The sequence below is a fragment of the Thermobia domestica genome, chromosome 2 (assembly GCF_964235325.1).
Source record: "Thermobia domestica chromosome 2, izTheDome1.hap1.1, whole genome shotgun sequence".
Taxonomy (NCBI): Eukaryota; Metazoa; Arthropoda; class Insecta; order Zygentoma; family Lepismatidae; genus Thermobia; species Thermobia domestica.
In genome coordinates this window covers 133044893-133068835 of record NC_137455.1, presented here as the reverse complement: position 1 = coordinate 133068835, position 23943 = coordinate 133044893, and the positions used below count along the sequence as shown (strand labels likewise).

Below are 23943 nucleotides of genomic sequence, written 5' to 3'. Positions count from 1 at the left end.
CCCGGTCAAGTTAGTTTGTGATGCACAACTTCGTGTCCGTTGGTTTTCTCGGGGTACTTTCGTTTCCTTCCACCAATTCTTCCATCAACATCTCACTTGCCTTAATCATCCGTCTCCCTTAGCTTAACGGACACAATCGTGGGATGTTATATTGAAATTATATATAATATTATAATATTATATATATATATATAGTGCTAAAATTTTGTTCGTCGGCATGAGAGGCGCAAATATTTTTTTGCCTATGGGTGGCAAAACATTAAATCTGACACCGACCTTGAATGTATTTTCTGGCCGCCTTTGCCGTAGGAGACTCGGGTTCGATTCCCGGCGGGAGCTCATGTGATTCGGATTCCACGTTAATCAGTAGTTCCACGTCTCATATAGCCTCGCTGCTGAACGGGACGTTAAACTCAACTCCACAGTATTTTCTGGCGAACGACGCGCTCCACTCACTCCAAATTTCAATGTTATTATCAATAATAATAATAATAATAATAAGATAGTGGAAATTGTCCAATCCTCATTTTTAGAGTCTGAACTGTCTTTCTGGAAATGAGTTTGAATTTTCAAGTAAATCAAAACGCCTTGTTTATGCTTTCTGCACACATGAATAGTGTTTTTACTATTATTGCTGATAATAACAATTTGTGCTTTTCTTGACTGTGACAGTGGAATGTTGACAACAAACAACAGATCTGTCTAGAGGAATTTAGTTACTACCATTCGTATCACCATGTCTTGATATTTTACTTTACCATTTTTCTGTAATTGAATACACAATGGTATTTCGTGAAACGATATCTCAACGTATTCTAAAATGACTCTTTGTGCCTTAGAAAAGGACATACAACAGTAATACATTTTAATTTGCAAAAACACTGAACCGTAAAATGTATTTTCCTCTATGAAATTTATACATACAATCCTCGCTTAGTGCTGCACCCATGCGGCGGAATTAGGAAAAATATTCTTACGGTGATCTCCATGTTATTTTCGATGATTCGACAGGCAGTATAGAGAGCGAGCGGAGTGACTCCAGCGGGCGGTGAAAATGACTTATGCCGTTATTAGGGTTATTAACGAAATATTTCTATATGAAATAATAAAAGCATATTTCGTAAAACTGTCAAAAAAAAAAAAAAAAACTCACCCCAAAAGTAAACTATACCTTGTAAATATTCTCATGAAAGTTACTTATGCAGCATTATAGGAATATTAATGAAATATTTATTTATGACATATTAACAAAATCACCTGAGTAGTTTTTGAGAAAATCGCCCGAAAAAAAATTCACTCCAAGAATAAACTACTCCTCGTAGAATTTTTGAAGGTAAATGAATTATGCCATATTGTCAGGTTATTAATTTATTTATTAATATTTATTTATGAAATAAACAAAATCACCTGAGTCCTTTTTCAGGAAATTTTAAAAAAGTGTCTCACTTGCAAGAGTAAATTTCTCCTCGATTTTTCCCAAGAGAAATAACTCATACCACTCTATAGGGCTGTTATTGAAAAATTTATTTATGAAATATAAACAAAATAGAGCCGTTTTTGAGAAAATAGCAAATTTTGATTTTCCTTTCTGTAAATTATTATTATTTTTAGGGATACGAAAAAATTCGAATAACTCCTCTGGAGATTCATGAAAACCTTAAGTTTAAAATTTGATCCCGATACGGTGAATGATATTGTCTCTAGACGAATGTATATCAGGACGAACAGACGGACAGATGACAAATAACTTTTTCGGTATGTATGAGCTATGAAACGTGTAAAACCGTTGAAATCTTGAATTCAATTTTTGTTACGATTATCAAACCTCCTTCCCTTCTTTCGCTGTTCGAAAGTAAAAATACAGATCCTGTCATAATTAGCAGTGACGATTGCACGAGGTGGCTCAGAGATACGTTTTCCCGGGATTATGTCTCCGGTCGTGCTTAATGTAGAATGCCAGTGTTTTACCAGCACTATTTTCATATTTTATGTGTTTGAAGCCTTCCCGGATGTAGGTGGAAATACTCCAATATACAACAAAGAAACTAGACACAGACTAGGCAGGGGAAGAGAGAGAGAGAGAGAGAGAGAGAGAGACAGAGACAAGCAGACAGAAAGAGCCCGAGGTAACAATAATTCTTTTTAGTGTGATTGATGTTATATAAGCCAGTCACTTTGACCCTTCACACTGTGCAATATTTCGTCAAATTCTATTACACAAGGCGAAATATTTCTAAGAAAAAAGTTCGAAGTAACCTCGTTGCCAATACTGGCAATCTGGGCATTAAATGAACCTCGCCTAAAATAGGACCAAAATATGCTTTAATATCTTTTGAGCCGAAATAGGGCCTAAAGCTAAAATATGGCTCAGATGTACATTTATATGACCAATAAAACTGTTTTTGTATTCACATGAGTAAAACACATGTTTATATTAAATTAGACATGTAGATAGATACCAGGATAAAATATGACATGTCATAGAAACCCGAGTCTCAGATATAAATAGTGCTGTTTTCTGTAAGTTCTTCTCAGTAATGTGTGGGTTGAACTAGAGCTAGATTCAACAAATGAGTTAACCATAATCAAACTAACACATTCCATTTCTTAGGTGTGCGTCAAAATAACATATAATAAAGGTATTAATTAACGAAAAGGCTTTTAATCTATCTAACTATTTCATGTCGGATCCTATCAACACATTCATTAATGGAAACTAAGACATTACTAATGTCTTAGTAATGTAAACTAAGACAAGGTAATCACACTAAATAGTACGTTGATTTTTAAGCTTATCGTATATATAGAAGAGATAGTAGGAAATAGTCTAAACCTGACGGAGTGTAGCCGAGGAACTATAAATTTCTAAATACATTAATAATATGCAGATTCCTCTTACATGAATATGAACTATGTGGATACATATTTGTTCGACAACATAGAATCTCCTTTCAATATTACCACTTAAATTATTTATATCATTTCATCGTAATATGCACGTATACTTTCTCATTGACTTCCTGAGCTACATAAAATCAATGTTTTCCAGAGAATTTTATTTAATAACCATTTACTTTTTTCCCCTCCTAACACGTATCCATCACTCTTTTCTTGCATTCATTGACATCTTCATCACTACTAAATACTTTTGAATATTTTGTGACTGTTTAGATCGAGCTACTTGACAAAACGACGATTGAAGCTCACTAAGAAGGTACTTTTAGCCCGGTAAACGACTTCTGAATACCAAATTTGAAGCAATGAGTTCAGAGCTACTATCCTTGTTAGACCTTCATACCAAATATGTATGAGTATTCCTATGTTCTGTGTAAATATTTTTATGGTACTTAAATTGAAACAAGAATTCAACTAAGCTGCGTCGTCGAACAGAGCATTGGGATGTGACTTAGTGGTAGATAAGGTACCAGACTTGGACGACGCCCGTTTTAAAACAAAATAAATAAAGCTATAGTTTTCAGAAAATTGATGAGGGATTTTTGAGTAAAGGGTTAGGAAAGTCACAATACTTATCGATTTTCCATGGTCACTGCTTGGCTCTTCGTTGTTCTGAAGATTAGTGTACGTTGTATTCTTGTTCCGCGTTAGGCACGCAGAACTCCAAAATGTCTGAACAATTAGCCTAAAAATGGCAGTACTTCAGACATGCGTTTCGCAGCGTTGACAGATTGTTAAAGAGATTGATTGTCTGTCCGACTGTCTAACTCTTGGCCGTCACTTTAACCACTGGGCTAAAGTCTTCTGATAGACTATTACTGCTAGTTTAGTCTCCACCGACCAACTATAACTGACGGCAATGTTTCTCCTGGTCTAGTCCAACTTCAGCTATCCGACTAGCTCCCTGCTTCCAAGGATTTTTAAAGTTCAAAATTTCTTCGTGATGTTGCTTAGTTGGGCCAGGCGTTGATAGGGACTTGATATCTGAGATGGTTGGTTAATTGGGAAAGGAATTCATTTAACCCTGTTACATAAAAGTATACATTGACATAATTCGTTGCATAAGCGTAAAGAAACACCTCTTCCATTTTGCAAGAAAATCACAAAAATACAGAAAAAAAAAAACTGAATTCTTAGGCAGAGATGAATTCATTAGCGAGAATTGTTCTTGTGTGTTTGTTCTTCTCAATGCAAACAAAACAACTTTGTGTAATTAAAAAAAAAAAATGGTAGTTCCTCATGATAAATAATCTTTCTTAGTTCTCAATCATTCGATAGGGTGATCGGTGGGAAATCTATACTAATCAATAAGCAATAAACACTGATATATTTACAATATGTTCCTTCATTATATATATCAGTAAGAGCATTATTAGTATTTGGTTGCAAAAGTGTTTCAAAATTAAATTAATACAAGTATTGTAAACTTTACCTATTTCACATTAATTGATTAAATAATAATTTAACACATTTGTGTCTATGTACGTAGTACGATATTGCAATAGTGAAACATTTAGTCATTCGTGCTGGTTTGTATTATTGGTATCCCGTGACAGTTTTATTATATTTCTTTTTATTTTCTTATCTATTCAAGGAAAGAGAATAAACCACCAGGCGCAGGATCGCATTGTTTGAAATGTCCTGTAGAGGACAGTTGTCCATATTCGGCAAGAAAAATATATTTGAGTCCTCCGATTGTCTCAGGATGGCCACGATCTGTAGTTTGTGATATAGAAGATGCTGTTAACATCTCGTACGAGGAAGCTTTACAAGAGAAATTGATGAATGGACCGTACGGAAGATGTGTTTATGAATGTGACAATGATGTATGCGATAATCAAGTAGTAAACATGAGTTTTGATAATGGAAGTACAGCAACTTTGGTAATGATTGCGTTCACTGAAAAGCTTTGTGAAAGAGAAGTGAAAATATTTGGCACACGAGGCGAGCTTACGTGGAACGGAGAGTCTCAAGGTCCTCTGATTCATTATGATTTCCTGTCTCGCAAAAGAAAATACGTTGAACTTCAATCAGCTCCTTCCAACGCAAGACTACAGGGTCATGGAGGAGCGGACTTCTTTCTAATGGATTGTTTCGTCAAGGCAATAGCAAGCAATGATCCTTCTTATATTCGTTCAGGTATTTTATTTATTTATTTTTATTTTTAATTTTCACAGTCCGCAACAAATGTTTGTCTAATTTCTAAAATTATTCTAAATAAATTTTGAGATTCAGTACAGAATTTAGTTCTTGTTTGATGTATTCTTAAGCATCGTATTATCCAAAAGTGAAAGATAATACCGAAATTATTCCGTGAATTTAAAAACTAAACCCGTTTGAGATAATAAGATCAAACTTTTGTTGGTGATTGTACATCACAATTTTATGATTGTATCCATAGGAGTTTTCCTTAATAGTTTCGACAGTTTATTCTGTGATTTTTCACCAGCTTAAAGCACTCACATGAAGATTTATGAGTGACTTAACCCGCAATTAAGTGATCGAAACTGTTGAGGAAAACTCTTATAGACACAGTTAATAAAGAAGGAGTTTATACTCATCTCCTTTGAAAATTAGTTTAAGCGCTATTGTTATATTGATACCAAATTACTTAATCAAACTGAACGGTAGTTATGATGCAACAATGGAGTATTCTCTCACTTTTTGTAATATATTTTTTGTTCAAACTTACCAAAGAAAACTAGTCATTCTTCATGGATGGTCTCTATAGAGCGCTTGGTGTATAATATTATTGGGCGATGACTAGTAGTGATCTCTCCGACAGGTTCAATAATGATACACGGAATAATACGTGCAATGTATGCTTTATATTCTTTGTGGTATAGGTCGCAGCATAGATGTAATTAAGTGGCGAAGCAGAGCTCATTTGTTTTGGGCCCTTGAACAAAATGTAAATACAGTACCCAATTTGTTGTATCATGGCATAAAGTCGAACGTAATTGGAGGAAGCAGTGTTATCATTTGCGTATCCAAATTATATCTATGGCAGGAACGTTTCAGAAGGGCTTCGAGTTGCCCTGTTTGGTTTCAGAAAAAATAATGGAAAACAAAATTAGGAGGAGAAAGGAGGTTTCTGAGAAATATTTGCATACTTGCAGCAATATTAGAACATTTAGTATTACATGTAAAACTCACCAGAATGCTATTGCAGGACAAGAATTTTCGTTTCAGTCTTATTTTTCGTTTATGGCATCTGATACTACTAGTGCGAAACATCGTTTCTTATGTCACCGACCTATATGATACGTAAATAATTGAAGCACATGTGTTTTGTAGAATACTATTTGAATGCTAAGTAAATAATAAAACTTACTTTGGCACCCAGGTAAGTTTTTTTTTTTTTTTTTTTTTAATTTTATTAATTTAAAGATGTACCTCATAGCATCTATCAGTAAATATACGTATAACCATGCCAATTTCAAACACGGAGAAGGGAGTCTCATAATATTGAAAACAGTTGGGCATCTAAAGCAAAGTATTCTAGAAAAAGTCCCTGTTAATAGCCAAGACAATCTGCACACTTGAGAGTGCGGTTGAATAAGGCAACAACCATGTAGCAGGTTATCTAAAAAAAAAGGTAGTGAATCTTTGAAAATCAAAATTATGAATATACTTATTGTGATTTGAAAACAATATTATGAAACCAAATCTGCACGCTTGGGAGTGCGGTCGAATAAAACAACAACCATGTAGCAGGTCATCTAAAAAGAAAGAAAGAAAAAAAGGTATTGAATCTTTGGAGATCAAAATTGTAAATATATTTATTGAGATTTGAAAACAATATTATGAAACCAAATAACACTTTTTCTTCGATAATCTTCTGCCATTTATTCGACATCATCATAATCCCGTTGCTATAGAACTTCTGTGGTTTCTGGTCAAAGATTGTGACACGTGGTTTTCACAGGCCTGCATTGAAACTAATTTAGCATCATTCAGGGAGTTCTGCAGAGGCCGAAAAATTATAGTCTAACGTTACCAGGTCCGGGCTATATGGTGGATGGATTAGAAGTTCTTTCAATTTCTGACGTCGTTAAAAATATGTGATCTGGCGTTCTCAATTTGGTATACGGCACCCTTTTTGTTGATTACTTTTGGCCGTTTCTTTTGAATTGCAAGGTACACGTTGGCTTTAACGGAAAGAATTTGACTAAGGTAGCAAATGTAATTGGGACAAAGAAACTGTTGAAGCATATCAAATCAACGTTGTTTCTGGGTTTTATTTTTACAACATTCCAGCCATCTTTGTGACCATGATCGTGTGCATATGCAATGTAAGAAGAAGTTTGGAACCGACGATTATCTCTTAACAAGGTAATCAGCACATTGGAATGTGATTTGGCAACATTGATCCTCATAGATGGTTAGAAATCTTTAGTTTGGAATGATGTGTCTGAAATAAACAATGAAATTAGTGTTAAATAATATTTAGTGGCATTAATTGAAACTCCTACAAAAGTGACAGTGTTAATAATTATTCTAACAGTATTATTATTATTATTATTATTATTATTATTATTATTATTATTATTATTATTATTATTATTATTATTATTTTATCGCAGTGGAATTAGCAAAAGTGTACATAGATTTGTAGAAGAGTTATTATACAGAAAAGAGTAACCACCACAAGACTTTTTTTTTAAATAGTAAATTTTGGTTAAAATAATATTGAACCATTTTTTTTAATACTATATGGCTGAAAGGAGTTTAGTTCGAGGAAGAGATTGTATTAAAATGCGTATAAAAGCGTTGAATTTATTGACGAATAGTGCGTTTTCTGGTAAAATCGAAGCTGCTTTCTTGTACAGGGCAAGGAATTAAATGATTTAAAATGATAGTTTCTGCGCACATTGCTTATGCACATGACCATGATCACAGAGATGACTGAAATATTGTTAAAAATGCAATTCTAAATAATAATAACGTTCGTAGAGGAGGGAAAGATTTTGTTTTTTGAAAAATGTGCTTTAAAGCATATGTCTGTAATTGTTGAAAGAAAACCTTCTACCTAATTTTTAGACTCAAGGACGGACGCTATAGTAATATAGCAATGGTTCGTGATTGTTAAGTAAGTTACAATGGGATTATTAATAAACAGTATTCAACGGGAAACCAACCGAAGCTTGAGGTTATTTTGCACGCAGCTGGAAGGCAATTTTTTAAAAACACACCTTGCGATTTAGGGGACTTCCGATTTTAAGGACACTCTTTCGCTCCTATTAGTGGGCTAAATTGTGAGTTTACTGTAATGTAAGTTTTGAATCATTAGTAATTGAAATAGAACTCGAAATTGTTTACTCAAATTATGAAAGCTGTGTTAAAAAATGAGTGTTTGGCGTTTAAGTAACGATGACGGAGGTTGCATTGAAACCTATTTAAGAAATTAGAAAAGACGGAAAGAACAGTTTGTTAAACAATATGGAAACCCTCAAGAATGAACGTTTGATTTCTGCTTCAGGAGCAATTTCTTTGGCACTGGTATTTCCATGACAACTAGCAACGAAGCGTACCAACCAACCACTTAACGGAGCCCCTATCCCAGATAGCACGAATACTTACGGCAAATTTTTGCTTCGTTTAGTGGAGCAAACAATCTGAAAGTTTGCGAAGGCTAAATTTCTTAATATTTATTAAAAGCTTTCAATATGATCTGCAAATTTTCGCTGATTTGTAAAAATAAATTCACCACTGCAATTAACTTGCATCTTTTTTGAAAATATAGCGTTGAAAGTTTGCCGTCGCAAACAGCTCTGCAACTCTGTAAAAAGCTTGTTTCGAAAAACTTGCTGAAAGCGAATATGTGATGATATTATCGAGTGCACGCGCATCGTACCCAGAATTCACTGCCTACATCAACTGTGACAAAACAAGCGGGAAGTGAGAATCGAGAAAAAACAATGCACCAGAGGACTCCAAAATAAACTCACTGGTCTCTTATCAGATGTTTTTATGGATTGACCCAGGCAGCCTGACGTTATTTTGTGAATGTGTGTGAGAGATATGATCGTTGAGTAAGTAGATAAATTGCGATATCCTTTGTCTGTGCGTTTATCGTTCATAAGTTTCTTATCTTTGGCAAGTAGCTAAAGATGTTTAATGCTTGCCACTAAGAAAAGACTGATCCACATTATACAATTTTTTGTTTCATAAAGTTAGGTTTCATTTTATAAATTTGCAGCAAACATTACCTGATACATTTGCAGCAAACATGATCTTGCGATCGTGAAAACACTTTCTGCAATGTTGCTGCAAACTTTTTAATATTTTCACCAAATGTATCAGCTCATTTTCGGAAATTTTGTCAAAGAAAATTTGCGCAAAATATTTGCAGCAAAGTCCTGGCAAACTTTCTTGCTGTGCAATCGCAAACATTTCGTTTGTATTGGCAGATGTTTTCATTTTCTGAGGCAACTTTGCTGCAAACTCAGCCAGCGTCAACCTCGTTATTTGCATTGAACTTTCGGCAAATTTTCTCATTTGTAAAGGCAAGTTTTTTGCAAACTTTTTAGTTTGCCTTTGCAAATTTTTAAACATTTTTAAATTTTTTTCTGTGCTATCTGGGATAGTGATGTAACAGAAGCATAGATCGTACTCTGGTGAAAATGTGCTCAAATGTAGAAAGTTGAAGCGTCATATGACTAGTTTAAACACATGAAAAGTAAGAATCATTTCTCCCGCTATACAGACAATGTCAGTAAAGCTTTATTAGATTTTATCTATTGTGTCAGGAGTATTAACGTTTAGTTACGTATACACAGTTAAATAATCGAACATAAAATACTTAAAAATAAAGAATAATGTATGAAAAAATATTACTTCTATACGTGAATATCATATTAGTGAAATGTTGAAGATTAACACACTATTTTGTAATAAGTAACAAAACAGATTTTATAACTTAATGCGCTGGGATGTTGAAATCCTCTGCTTATACTTCGTTAACTAGATTTTGTTAACTTGATCACGCAAATTCTTTCGTCGGAATTATTTGAACTGCTATGTATTTTACTTTTCTTCGGAAAAGAGCCGGAGAAAGAAACTTCTCTTTACCCGCTAAGAGTGAATAATTAGTAAGCCTATAGAGAAGCTGAAGGTGAGAAACTAAACTTATTAAAAAAAATTTAAAAAAAACTAAATTTCAAGATACGGTGGCTGTTATCTTTAGTTTTCTAACTATCATTGTTTCCTTAACTAAAAACCTCATATTGACTAGTTATTCTGGGATATTTCTCACCTAACCACAACGGAAATTTTGGTAGAGTAGTGTTGCGTGTGGGATTTCTCTGTGTATTGTAATTTTACAATTTATTATGTAATCGCATTACTTACTTAAGCTACATTTATCCCAATTTATTTTAGAATTCTTTGTTCTGATAAAGTAGAATTTGAAAAATAGTCTTTCAATTATCTATGAAGCTTTGTGTAAAAGATTTTTTGTCATATTCTTACATTTATCCAGATTTAATTTAGGATACTTTGTTCTGACGAAGCAAAATTCGGAAACTAGTCTTTTAGTTTTAAGTATGAAAGTTTGTCATATTTGTAATTATTACTATTATTATTGGGCCGCGGTGGCTCAGTGGTAGAGCGTTCACCTCTGGTGCTAGGGGTCCCGGGTTCGATCCCAGCCCCCGCCAAGTGAACTTTGTGGTGGACAGACACCGTGTGCGTGGGTTTTCTTGGGTTCTCCCGTTTCCTTCCACTTTCTTCATTCCACCATTTCATTCATTATTCATCATCACCGTCTCCTTTAGCCTAACCGGCATAACCGTGGGACGTAAAACTTAAAGATTTCATTTCATTTTTACTATTATTATTTTTCATATCTAAACTATGACCGTTAGTTGAAAAACTTCAAGATCAATGGTAGTTATTGCATAAGATTTTTGAATGTAAAATTTTTCTTCAACAGCGAGAGAACTTGCAGGTTATAATTAAGGAAACTCAGGGAAGAGCCTCATTTTACAATAGCTAGGTAAAAAAATTGATGTCTAGGTCTGTTTAAACATGTTTCTCAGTTCTTCTTGAATAATAAATATTTAGAATGTATATCGAAGGTAACTAAGTAGTTAACGTAAGGATATATCTGTGTTTACTGTGAAATCAAAGCATTTTATTTATATTTTCTTTTTAGATCCGAAAGGAACATTGCAAAGTCACTTCCTTGCCTTTGCGGCTGAAGAATCAAGGTTAAAGGATCAAACTGTGGATTTTGCTCAATTTTGTAACATCTAAGCAATGTGTGCTGCTGTCCCAGTATATTACTTCCCAGTGTCTGTATTACTTCCCAGTTTCCCTCCAAAGATAATTTTTGATATTCATATTGATTTTAGTGCTCGGTATGATTTTTAAAAGTAAGTTGGACTTACTTGAATGTGATATCCGTGGTGTACAGTTTATGTACAGTATATAAGTAATTATATTTTAATAAAAATTTTAAACATCTTTAAATATTGGTCGTTTAATTTTCCCGAAGAATTCAATACAAATGTAGACTTTCTGATAAAATTTGATCAATTGCTAATGTAGGTAAGTTACAGCACAGTGAAAGATATGGTCGTTAAGACATTTTTTTTTCTTCATTCTTATTGTCAGACACTACCCAAGAATACGTATACAAGGTGACGACAAACCTAGAAACCCAAGCTATGTCAGGGAATTTGAGAAATCAAAGAAAAGTCAGAGAATTCTGCTATGAGTCAGGGAATTTCGATTTACTAAGAATGAAATTAAAATAAATAAATAAAATAGATATTTTAGATTAGTTGACTGATTCCTTTTTATTTCGCTTTTTCAAACTTAAATACTTACCAGTGTTTCCCACTAAGAGTTTTATGTTCTGCTGCTGTGTACATTATCTTTCGCAGTTCGCTTGTGCAGGGGATATCGTTTTGGTGAATTACCCACAAAAGGCATTTGGATAAACGATGCAATGGTAAATTCATTTTCGACGCACATGTAGTTCCAACTTTTTTCCTTTTACGTTACCAGTAGTTTCGATTTTATCAGAGTTTTGTGTCCTCCATTAAATGAAGGTAGCTTATCATACAAATGCAAGGATTTTGGAAACGGTTGTTCATATTTGAGCTCCTTTGTTTTTATTGTAATGTATTTTAATTTGCAAAGAGGTTTATTTCGGAAGTGCTTTCGAGTTTACGAAAATTACTATAAGGTTGCACTTCAGCGTATGCATTGAGTCGGTACTCAAGTGGATAGCTGGACTAATTTCATCGCACCCAGATCCTTAAATATGGAATATACATCCATAGATACCGAGTATGCTTTCTACCTTGTGCTTACAATGCAATATTTATTAATTGCTGTACAATTGTAGATATACTTAATCATTCTCCATCAATAGTTATATATTTGTCATGTCTTTTTAGTGATACGTCTCATAAGTTAAAATATATATATATATATATATATATATTGGTTATTTTCATTTTAAAACTATTCTGAATTTAAAATGATGAGTCTTTCAATATCAATACGAAATGCTATATAAAATATCAAAGTTACGTAAAATAAGATTCTTTCAGACAAGACATACAATGTGTAACCGGAATGCAGCTTTTGAGAAGAGAGCACAAAAACTGTTCTGGAGATTGGAGCACGTGCCACCAATAGGATACCTCTGCCCAAAAGTACGTAGGAAGTCTGGATTTCTTTATTTGGCAATAAACAGTGAAATAAATAAATAAATAATAATAATAATAATAATAATGAAAAAACTGTTAGAATTCACGATTCAGATTATCGTAAAATAATATTTATTTGTTTCCAGACACTGTGGAAGTTAAGAAGTTTCATAATATACAATTCCTGTTTTATTGTTGACATCTTCATACCTTACTGTGAAGAAAGAAAAAAAAAAAAAAAAAAAAAGAGGATCTCCATGTTCATATGTTGCTATCCTATAAATTGTTTTTCACCAAAATGATTAGGTTGTAATGCTAGGAAAGCAAACAGGTCTTTCTTGCTGGAGGTTCATTGTTACGTGTTACTGAGTGAAACTGGTCCAAGGAATTATTATTTCCAGATGTTATGCGGGTCATAAATATTTTCGCATGTTGATGCTAACTTAAACACAAAGTCGGAAGTCCAGTGGTCCAGTGGGTAGTGTGGTAACTTCTGGCGCCAAAGTTCCTGCGTTCAAACCATGTGTGACCGATATGAGTTTCGTAAGTAAATTAATACCGAGTGGGCGTGTTTTCTCAGGGTTCTCCTGTTTCCTCCCCTGTTCGTATTTTTTTCGCTCTTACATCGTTAACTCATTAATTACAGTCTCGTTTGTGCGACGTTAAAATAATGATTAAATGTTAAGCAATGAGGTTTCTCTGTCAGTAACTGTAAAGTGCCTTCGAGAATTGTGAAGCTATGCACTTGCAGTGATTGACTGCTTTCTCTCGTGTAAATAATGTTCCACGACACGATTTATTTTGTCTCGGGGATAAGCTCGCTTTCTGGAGTGGTAATTTAGTTTATTTTCGCGATAGTATTTGTTGCTGGAAAATAGAATTTTGTGATCAACTAAATGTGCAATGTTAATACAAAGAAATAAAGACAAAGAAGAAAGAAGAATTATTGGAAGAAATTCCAAATGAATAAATAACAGCCTGAGAATGAGTATGTATGCTTTATTATCGTGTATTAAGCTTGCGATCATGTTTTATTGTTTGCGTGTTTTATATGAGCATTTTCATTTCTTATCTTAGAAACTTAACAATGCTTAAACGCCTAAACTAAACACAAAAACTATCTGTGTGCCACGAAGGAAAAGAAGTAACAAACGCAAGTGAATTTGATTGGGACAGATCGATAGAACTGATGTGACAAAAGAAAAATCTTTATACAATCGTCAACAACAGGCTCAAATTCAGAACAGTGTATTGTTGTATAGAAAGGCGATCGGGAAGCAGGGGAGAGAGGATGCATAGTAACAGCTTTTTGATAAATGTTGCTATTTTATTATTATTATTATTTTAAACATCATTGCTGTTTAGCGTAGTATTTCAAGTTAAAGAGGTAGTGCAGGGTCGAAAGTAAAGAGATGTTGTAGTTGTGGTGTTCGGGGTTCATTCTATCCAGTGTTCCTGTGCAGATGCCAGTATACAAGCATTCAAAAACCACGTTCATTTGTCCCTTGTTAAATAATTATGTATAATGGATCTGGGACGTACCAGGCTACTAATTTTCTGCCCCCTCAATATTCGCTGAAGCTTCTTTACAGTGAGTAACATGGGACGGCAAGCAATAGCAAGTTACTTGAAAGGGAAAAAGCATGCACGTAGCCGCTCCCACCTCAATATCAGAAACAGTTGTGCGTTTGTGAATCAAGAAAACAAGCCAGTACCTTCTGACTTGGTCATCCTATTTGTACTTCATCTGGTCAGAACTTGAGGTTTCTTGTGGTGCTGCGTGCTCAAATGTGCAAATGAGTACGAGTTTGGCAATGAAACAAATTAGTTTACAGCGATTCGGTAAAAGATAGCATTACGAAAGCAAAATTACTATCGTGTGTCCAAAGTGTAATTATGCATACAGCAATGAACAATTGCAGAAGAAGTGAGATTGTTAGAAAAATGCAACTTGAATGTGATAAAATAGCGTGCAATTCAGTTTGGGCTATCAGCATACATTAGATGTGAACTATTTCAGTTGTTGAAGGAGTGAGACTATTATGTTGAGGGTTTTGATGAATCTCTTAATATAGTGTCTCAAAACAAGCAGATGGAGATAAATGTATGGTTCTGGAATACCGTGAAAAGACAAGTGTGGACGCGTTATTTGACGTTTGTAAGGCATTCTACAGCCTCTGATCTTTTACTCATTTCTAGAAAGGCAGTTTAACTCTTAAACATCTAAATGATCGAAATTTCAATAGATCGCTCCAATGTAAACTTTAATTTTTTCTGTATTTTTAAGTTAGGCATCAAGATATTGCCATCATACTTGATATAGGAAGCTATGGGTTATATACTATGTGTGAAGCATTAAAGGTTGCAATTGAGGTAAAAGAAAAATCATTATACAATCGTCAACAACAGGCTCAAATTCAGAATAGTGTATTGTTGTATAGAAAGGTGATCGGGAAGCAGGGGAGAGAGGATGCATAGTAACAGCTTTTTGATAAATGTTGCTAATTTTTTTTATTATTATTATTATTTATTATTTTAAACAACTGCTGTTTAGCGTAGTATTTCAAGTTGGAGAGGTAGTGCAGGGTCGGAAGTGAAGAGATGTTGTAGATATAGCTCGTCCAGAATTTGGTCTGTACTGTGGCTGCTTATGTGCTTTTACTTCTGCGTACTTATCCCCTTAAACAGAACAGATTTCACTGCTGTAGTTTATCTTAAAGAATGTTAAATATTTACCGACGATACAAAAATAATTTTCGTAACTTCTCTTTTCCTTATAAAGTATTTAATTAGCTTTTACAGGCTAGTTTTTGTTTTTTAAACTCGAAGGGGGAAGACACGATAAGCGTAACGGCTGCTAAAACGTTGCCGGTGCATTTTCACGTGACTAAAACTGTCTGCTCAAAGGTTGCGTTGCCAACTGCCGAAAACTTTCACCGTAGTGTCAACCTACATTCGTGCGCTCATTAGTATTGTCACTTCCATTGATTTCAAGTACGAAAAAAGGTAGCTAAAAAGGAATAAAAGCACGGGCAGAAAGAATTGAATGAAATCTTTCTGATTTTTAGAAAAAGTAAAACTTCTTTCCATCTCCTTTTCTTTCTTTTTTTCTGTCTCAACCAAAGAAAAATATTTTAAACAAAAACGGAAAGCGAGCAGAAAATGATTACAGCTTAACGTGGGATCCAAACCACGTGTGTCCCCACCGGGACCCTTTGATTACAAGGCGACGAGCGTAACCACTCATCCGCGGGGTGACACTGTGAATAAAAAGGCAGTAATAATTTCAGGGGATTGTCTGCGGGGTGATTTTTCAAGCACAAAATTACCTTCTGAGGTAGTTCAGTTTTATTAACTCTATTATTATTATTATTATTATTATTATTATTATTATTATTATTATTATTTAACCAAGCTACAGCCATAATCCATATCTTTGCAAAAGTAATAACTTGCTTTATATTAAAAATAAGCGCTAAATGTAAAACTTTCAGAGCTAACACTTATTCATGAAATTTTTGTCGGTACATCTGAGTTAGATTATTAATTAGATACATTCCTCGTCGGGAAGGAAATTTCAGCGAAAGCTGCTGTAGGACACATTTCATATTTCTTCTTTTATCTTTCGTGTATTGATTTTATTTTGGGGGGGGGGGTCATAACAGACTGATTTCTGTTGGATTTCATACTAGCATTGGTTTCAGAAACTATACCAGGAAATAGGGAGACAGCTTGGTGCATTGAGTGGGACCAATTGCTTACCTACTGTATCGTCTATTGTCGCGCTAGATGACTTATGTCAGACTCCAGGTGATCTCTGAGCATTCGGCACTTTGTTGATTGTGTTTATTTACGTACTATGCTGTTCTGGGTGTGTCTGTGTGTGCGTAGGTTAGAGGTCTGCACGGGCCGGAACTTTTAGCCCGGGCTCTGCCCGGCCCGTTCATTTATAATGTGAGTCCGAAATATGTTTCAGCCTTTAGGCCCGAGTTCGTGTGATAATCAAATGAGCCCAAAATAAGCCCTAATTACAGAAACTTAATAATTAGCGCAAAATTGTATTTTTATTTACAGCAATTAGAGGTTTAATTTTGCAGTTGTGCTTTAAAAGTTCTCGAGAAAGAACGGTCCAATAAATATTTTTGTACAGTATGTTTACAAAATTAGACCGAAAATGGCCGAAAAATATGGTTGTATATTTTAAAATTTACGGGCCGAGCCCGAAGTGATATATGCTTTGTAGGCCCATGGGCCGGGTCGGGCCTAAGCAAGCGGGCTCAGCCTGGGTCCGTGCGGACCTCTAGAGTAGGTGCGTGCGTGTGTGTTAATATAGCAAAATGGAAGAAGTTACAGCCAGCACCTTTTTTAAGAGTAGTCAAGTGTTGGAAGAGCAAAGAAAGGGCCATTGTCATTAACGGTTTAATTATTTAAAGCAGAAAGACCGTGGTAAAAGGATAAGTTGGGTCGCAACTGAAACAGCTTGGAAGAAAGACATGTGGCAGTGGTTAACCTGCACAATATTGAGTATGATGAGGATATGTTAAAGAAAGATTTGATGGATTTAATAAGCATTCATCGTCCTAATAATAAAAAGTATAAGACTGAATGGGCTAAAGAACTAGGACACACTGTTCTCCGATTACTCCCTTATCACTATGATCTCAAGCCTGTTGAACTCGTGTGGTCTCAAGTAAAACACTATGTTGGAGCAAATAATACAACATTTAAAGTGAAAGACGTTGAAAAATCAATTCATGAAGCGTTTAAGCGTATAACAGCAGAAAATTGGCAGAACTACGTGAGGCATGTGATAAACATCGAAAGTAACATGAGCAAAGCAGATGAGCAACAAGATTATGATGAGCCGTTGATTATTCATTTGGGTGAAGATTCCTCTGAAGAAGAATTGTCTGAAATCTTCGATGATGATTATGACAATAATGATATGAAAGGAATTGATCCTTTAGAGTGCGATTGATTCAAAGTGATAAGTTGTTTTTATTATTTTTACTATTATTTATTAATCGTCGTGTTTTTTACTATGTGAGTTGGCAACATCAGCTGGCAATATAATAGAAGCGCCATTTGTTATGCATTTGTTTTTAATGCTCAATTTGGCATCGCTGTTCCTAAAAGACCAAGAGTTCACTTTCAACTCTGGATAACCTATAGTTTTTAAATTTCTAGGAGCTAAGTATAACTTATTTTAGAATGTTTAGCACATCCGCCGTGGCGAATACATTCACTACAGTGACTCAGAAAATTTTCCAGTGAAGTTTAGTTCTGTGCCTTGGCTTGAAAATAGTAGGGCTGCATACCGAGCCATTGATATTATTCCGCATTTTCTGTTGTATATTTAAGAAGTGAGAAAGGGTAGAAAACTCCCAGCTCTTCCGAGTTATCAGATCGTGTCAGGTCGAAAGAAAATAAAATATCCTTTCTTAAACTTACGTATTTTTTTTAATCACTTGCTTCAGAAGTAGAACTAATCTTCTGAGTTTCAGACTAACGCTCTTTTCAGTCCATTTCGTACTACACTTTATTCGCTGTTAATAATTAATAATATTAATATAATAGCAATGTAAAAGTTCGCAAAACTTAAGTTCTTCGAGTTCCTGTATATGAATTGATATGGAAAATAAAGAAATTATTCTTCCCGTGGAAAAACGTTGGCTTGATTTTGCTACATGCACTGCCATTAAGGAATATTATCCAATAACTGAATTGGACATTTTGAATTTTCGCCAAAATTGACGAAAGCGTGTACAGAAATTTGCTGTAAACTTCTGGAGAAGTTACCTGTAAAGTATAAATTGACTAGAATTCTTTCTTGTTTGGATCCCAATATTTCCGCAGGATCTGATATGGAGTGAATTGTGTGAAGGTTCTTTGAACTAGTTGAAAAGAATTGGTTAGATGACAACATGGCGGAGAGAGTTCTGAGGTAGTTCAAAGATTTTTGTTCGAATACAAATTGCAAAAGAATTATGAGTAAATATTCTAGATCTGGTTAACATTTGGATTACTTTTGGCTAAAGTATTTGGATACTTCAGGTTTAGGGTATGACGCTCTAAATTATTTTGTTAAAATGTTCTTTATTTTCTTTCATGGCATTCAAATGTAGAAAGAGGATTTTCAATCAATGCGGAATGTGTAGCATATCACTAAAGTAGGGATGGTATCGAGACGAGACGAGACGAGACTCTGTACAGTCTCGGTCTCGTCTCGGTTGATAAATAGCGGTCTCGATCTCGGTCTCGTCTCGAGTAAAAAATCACCGTCTCGGTCTCGGTCTCGTCTCGGTCAACAGATGCTTGTCTCGATCTCGGTCTCGAGTACCAAGTCTCGGTCTCGTCTCGAAAGTCTCGAAATAAATGGTGTGAAATTAAAATAGTGAAAGTATTATTCTCGTACAGTCTGTCGTTTCCGTTTATTTTTTCCTTTCATTTTTGACTTAGAATTATGGTATGGTGTACCTCTTCGTAGCTAATTTGCTAGTGCTAATGTTTTCCATGCGTGTATTCCAGGTTCAATGATCAGTGGGTATATCACCCTAAAACCCTAATAGTAACCCATATTTCACTTTCAGCAATAGACTTTGTCTCAGATAGCCTCAATACTGCCTATACGACTTCCATTAAATTTTGGATCCATTTTTACCCTACTTTACCTAGTAAAAGTTATATATATATATATATATATATATATATAGGGGCGGATCCAGGATATGATCAAGGGAGGGGCTGAACCATATTTTGCGGTTTTAACCAGTGTAAAGCAGGATTGAAGCCCATTTTATCCCGTGTATATCTGAGCGTCAAAGGGGGGCTATAGCCCCTATTGCCCCCCTTGGATCCGTCACTGTATATATATCGCAGATCCTAGGGGAGGGCTATAGGGACTATAGTTCCCCTTAACGCTTAGGTATACACTGGATAAAATGGGCTTCAATCCTACTTTCTTTACACTGAATAAAGTGGTAAACCATGGTTTAGCTCCTCCCTTGATCATATACTGGATCCGTGGCTGTATATATATATATAGAGAGGATGACCCATTTTAATCTTTCCACGAAGATATCTCGAAAACGATTGAACATTAATGAACCGAACAAAAACTCAAATAGAAAATGCCATGGGGCACACCGAACGGTGTTGTCGCGGTGCCTCTCGGGGCCGCCCTTCATGGGGTCCCAGGACCAAACTTTAAAATTTTAAATGGAAACATGGGGCGAGTAATACCTCGTTCCATAGATCTTTAAAAAGTAAAAAGCGTTGTGGCAAAAGATTTTTCATATCGGTCACCGTATTCAAGATGGCCGCCGAGATGTGGTGCCCGTATCTGATAAAACGTCCAGTACCACTAATATGAAAGCAGTTGAAGATAAACGAACAATCAAAAAGTGAAACAGGAAAGGCATGGGGCGCGTCTAGTAATGTTCTCGCAGTGCTCCCAGGGATGACTTTCAAGGGGACCAGACTTAGAAATTTGAAACCGAAATATGGGTTAAGTCATACGTCTTTAATAAATCTTGAAACACTAAACAGTGCTGTTGCAAAAGATTTTTCATATGGGTCATCGTTTTCAAAATGGCCGCCAAGACATGGTGCCTGTATCAGATAAAAGTCCACCAGAGTTGGCGTGGGTCAGTGAAAACTTGACCCACCACCCACCGTGGCCCACTCTGACCCACGACCCACCATGGCCCACTCTGACCCACGACCCACCATGACCCACCACCCACTCTGACCCACCATCCACCATGATCCACTGTGACCCACCACCAACCGTGACCCACTCTGACCCACCACCCACCGTGACCCACTCTGACTCACCGTCACCCACCACCCACCGTGACCCACTCTGACTCACCGTGACACACCACCCACTATGAACCACTATCATCCACTGTGACCTACTCTAACTCACCAAAATCCATCGTCATCAACTCTGAACACGATCCACGGCTTCTTCTGTACTGACTAAAGAGTTTACACTTGTAATAAAACAAGAATGTGAAATTATCACTAATCAGAGTTTGAATTTCTAGTCAATCGCTCAAGCACCACTCTGTTACAATAACGGTGGATCTCATGATCTTTACAATATCAAATGGTAAATTGTTTGTCAGTGATGAAATTGAAGCACTTCGAGATGAAGGGAAATTAGTGTGTGCCTAAAATATATTTGTACTAAGAGAGTATTCTTGCAATTGTTAATTTCTGAACGCGTTCCAAAAGAAACTTCTATTCGCAGGAAAATACCAGTGTACAATATGGAAAAGGTTATGGTTTCTCAGTTCACAGTATTTTTCTCACAAAAGACTTGAAAAATCACTTTTCATATTGTATAAAGGTGTTCGGGTACCCTTTGTGAGAGCATCTCCATAAAATATACTTATAATTGTAATTTGTGTAATCATTAAAACACCACGTTAAATTTAACAAATATGCATAATTGCAATTATTATGGATATTTATTCAAAGTAGTTTACCTAAAGCAAAGAAGAGACTTACTAAAAAGTAGGTACAAAGTTGAATAACACAAATAAGCCATTAGTAATACAAGTATACATATTCCATAACTCGTAATTATCCTCCTTAAAACAAATCTGAAATCGGGTTTATTTCCTGTTGGTAACTTTTTCGTGGTAAATCATCTGTAGCAAAATGATGTCCATCCTTCAGCCAAGAAATAACTAGCTCGTCTACTTTGAGCTTGTCTAGCGGTAAGCCATTAACATTGATGAACAACAAGTTAGACAATGTTTGAGCACTTAGTGTATTTCTAATTGCAGTCATCTGTAAATTCATAAGGGGAAATCCCCGTTCGCACTCTGTCGTGGAAATTGATAATACTTCTACCCGATTTCTGCAACTCCTCATCGACAATCTGCTTGTTAGACTTAAGTCTGACAACGAGTTTTCTTGGTCAGTTTTGAAATACTCAGCAAGAAGTATCATCTCTCTATCACTACACAACATCTTTTCCATATTGACCATATCAGTTGGCAATGTCAACTCATGGAGAACAGAAACTTCATCTACCACGCCTTCGATAGGGAATCTTGTGAATAAATTATCAATTAAAGCCTGATAAACTGATGATTTCTTATTTGTTTATAAATTTAATTTTTATAATTACACATGAAGGTTTGATGCCATTACCAAGTTCCCTCCTCCGTCTAGAAAGCGAAAGAGAACGAGGTTCCTGGAAAGTGTTCATAGGTGAATGGGAATTTCCCTCCTTCTTCCCCTTCAATTACCACACTGATGTTTGCCATGTGCCAAATTACGATGAATTTCAATTAAATATCATAGTATAATTATTTCCTTGTTCCATTATCGATACTTTTCGGTGGAAAAAAGGACGAAATCTGAAAGTTCCAAATCAAGGTAAGTAGTCCAACATAAAGGGAAAAAAGTGTAAAATTTTCCATATAATTATGCGTACAATCCAAACTTAAAATTTCCGTGTAATTAAACTTACAGTACAAATTTTATGCCTATTTTTCCCACAACTTTATGGGTTGATTGTTCTGTGCTGTAAGCGCTCCATATAATAAACATAAGCTTCAGCAATTATTATAGTAGAAAGCAATTGATATATGAAGCCAAGCACTGTATTTTTTGTTTCTGATTTTTTTCTTAAATAACATCGATCGCTTTCGATCATTTTTACAAACCAACTTACTACCAATTTTCCATATATAGAAAGTGCCCCCCAGCCCCCCTTAAAGGAGAATTTTAAAAATGCTAGGACACATTCTGTTTATTTTCAATGAAGAGTTAATACACTGAATTTCAGCTCCGTAAGTTTAACGGCGTGCGAGATACTAATTTTTTTTCGCAAAAATTCGGATCCTCACTACATCCTTAGGATATTGATATTATGCATTATAATGAAAGCAATATAACATCCCAGTTTGGATTAGAAAATAAGGCCTAACTATATACCAAAAGTAATTTCATTTGACTTTGCAATTTGACCGTGCTGATACATTCACATAGTTACATTCAATTTTTATATAATAATTTATATATTATAGTGATTCAAAAATGTATTTTTTCCAGTAGTTAGCTCCTCTAAAAACTCACAGGTCTCGAAAGCCAAGTAGTAGTATAAGTCCTATGCTATTATTATAATTACAAATATCAATATCCAAAAGTGCCTGAAGTTCTTTTCTTCACTTGGTTAGATATACTCACCTCAGGTAAGTAGACAGAAACAAATGGAAAAGGAAGGGAAATGAAGGTCTTGAAAGTAAAACGAAGACAAATTTACCAGTCTTCAGAAGATGCTGTCTACAATGCAGTGAGCAGAGAGGGTTTGTAGATCATAATGAGTCGGTGGGTCGCAGTTGGTCATGGTGGGTGGTGGATCGCAGTGGGTCACGGTGGGTGGTGAGTCACAGTGGGTCACATGCTGTTGACCCACGACCCACTCAAAAACTTGACCCACTGACCCACTCCATCTCTGTCCAGTACCACTAGGCCCCTAATATGAAAATAGTTGGAGATAAATGAGCAGAATAAAACTCGTATAGGAAAGCACAAAATGTATTTATCATTCCACAGCTCAAGTTAAATGCCGGAGAAAAAGATCATTAAAGTATAATTGACATGATGCAAAAGAGGAAATGATAGAAAATTATCTTTCCGATCTCTGTCCGTAAGTAGGTGAAGCGGGAATGAATGGTAAAATCTCAAATGAGAACCTCACTTTTATTTGCAATAGATATGGTTTGTCTGAAACACTTGTGTGTACAAATGACTGGTACTATAATGAATCAAAATAAAGTGAAATAAGGTGAATAAAAATAAGGTGAAATCCAAGTTTAACAACAGTTTTCCCGCCCCTGATAATTTAACGCAATGCGTGCAAGATTTTTGTCGTTACTAAGGATCACAACTGAAATTACCAAGTTATTCGGAATGTAACTGTGGACAACACCTCATGAAACTCATATTCTATCACATGCAAGAAGACATAGAAGGAAAAGAAGGGAACCAATATCATGCAGACGACTGTTGAACAAAACCAACGTTTGTAAATATTGTTCTAAAATTGTATTGTTCGACAAATTTTTTTTCGCATTTCAGTTGATTCATTTTTACATCAAACCTTTGCCTGCAATCAAAATGGAAGGTACCATTTAACAAGAATTTTACATACTTTATCACATTACAGACATATTTATTTCTTATAAAAGCATATTTCAAATAACTTTGTTTCGTAGATACAATTTGCAAAAACTAAGTCTCTCTTCTGCAATTCTACGGATCCTTCCCGCTTCACTCACTTACAGAGTGAGGTTGGAGC

General features: G+C 35.2%; 1 protein-coding gene across 2 annotated transcripts in view; it reads left to right on the top strand.

The window, feature by feature from the left end:
• Positions 1 to 11374, top strand: part of LOC145675578 (putative oxidoreductase YteT) — a 70657-nt gene extending 59283 nt beyond the window's left edge. Inside the window, exons 6-7 of one of the 2 annotated variants that reach the window (XM_081746110.1) lie at positions 4550 to 5094; positions 11114 to 11374. In XM_081746110.1, coding sequence (XP_081602236.1) covers positions 4550 to 5094; positions 11114 to 11214 — 646 coding nt within the window. In that variant the 3' untranslated portion in view covers positions 11215 to 11374. The remainder of the gene's footprint in view (positions 1 to 4549; positions 5095 to 11113) is intronic. The other variant, XM_081746101.1, reaches the window with a different exon arrangement.
• Positions 11375 to 23943: the final 12569 nt, after the last annotated feature.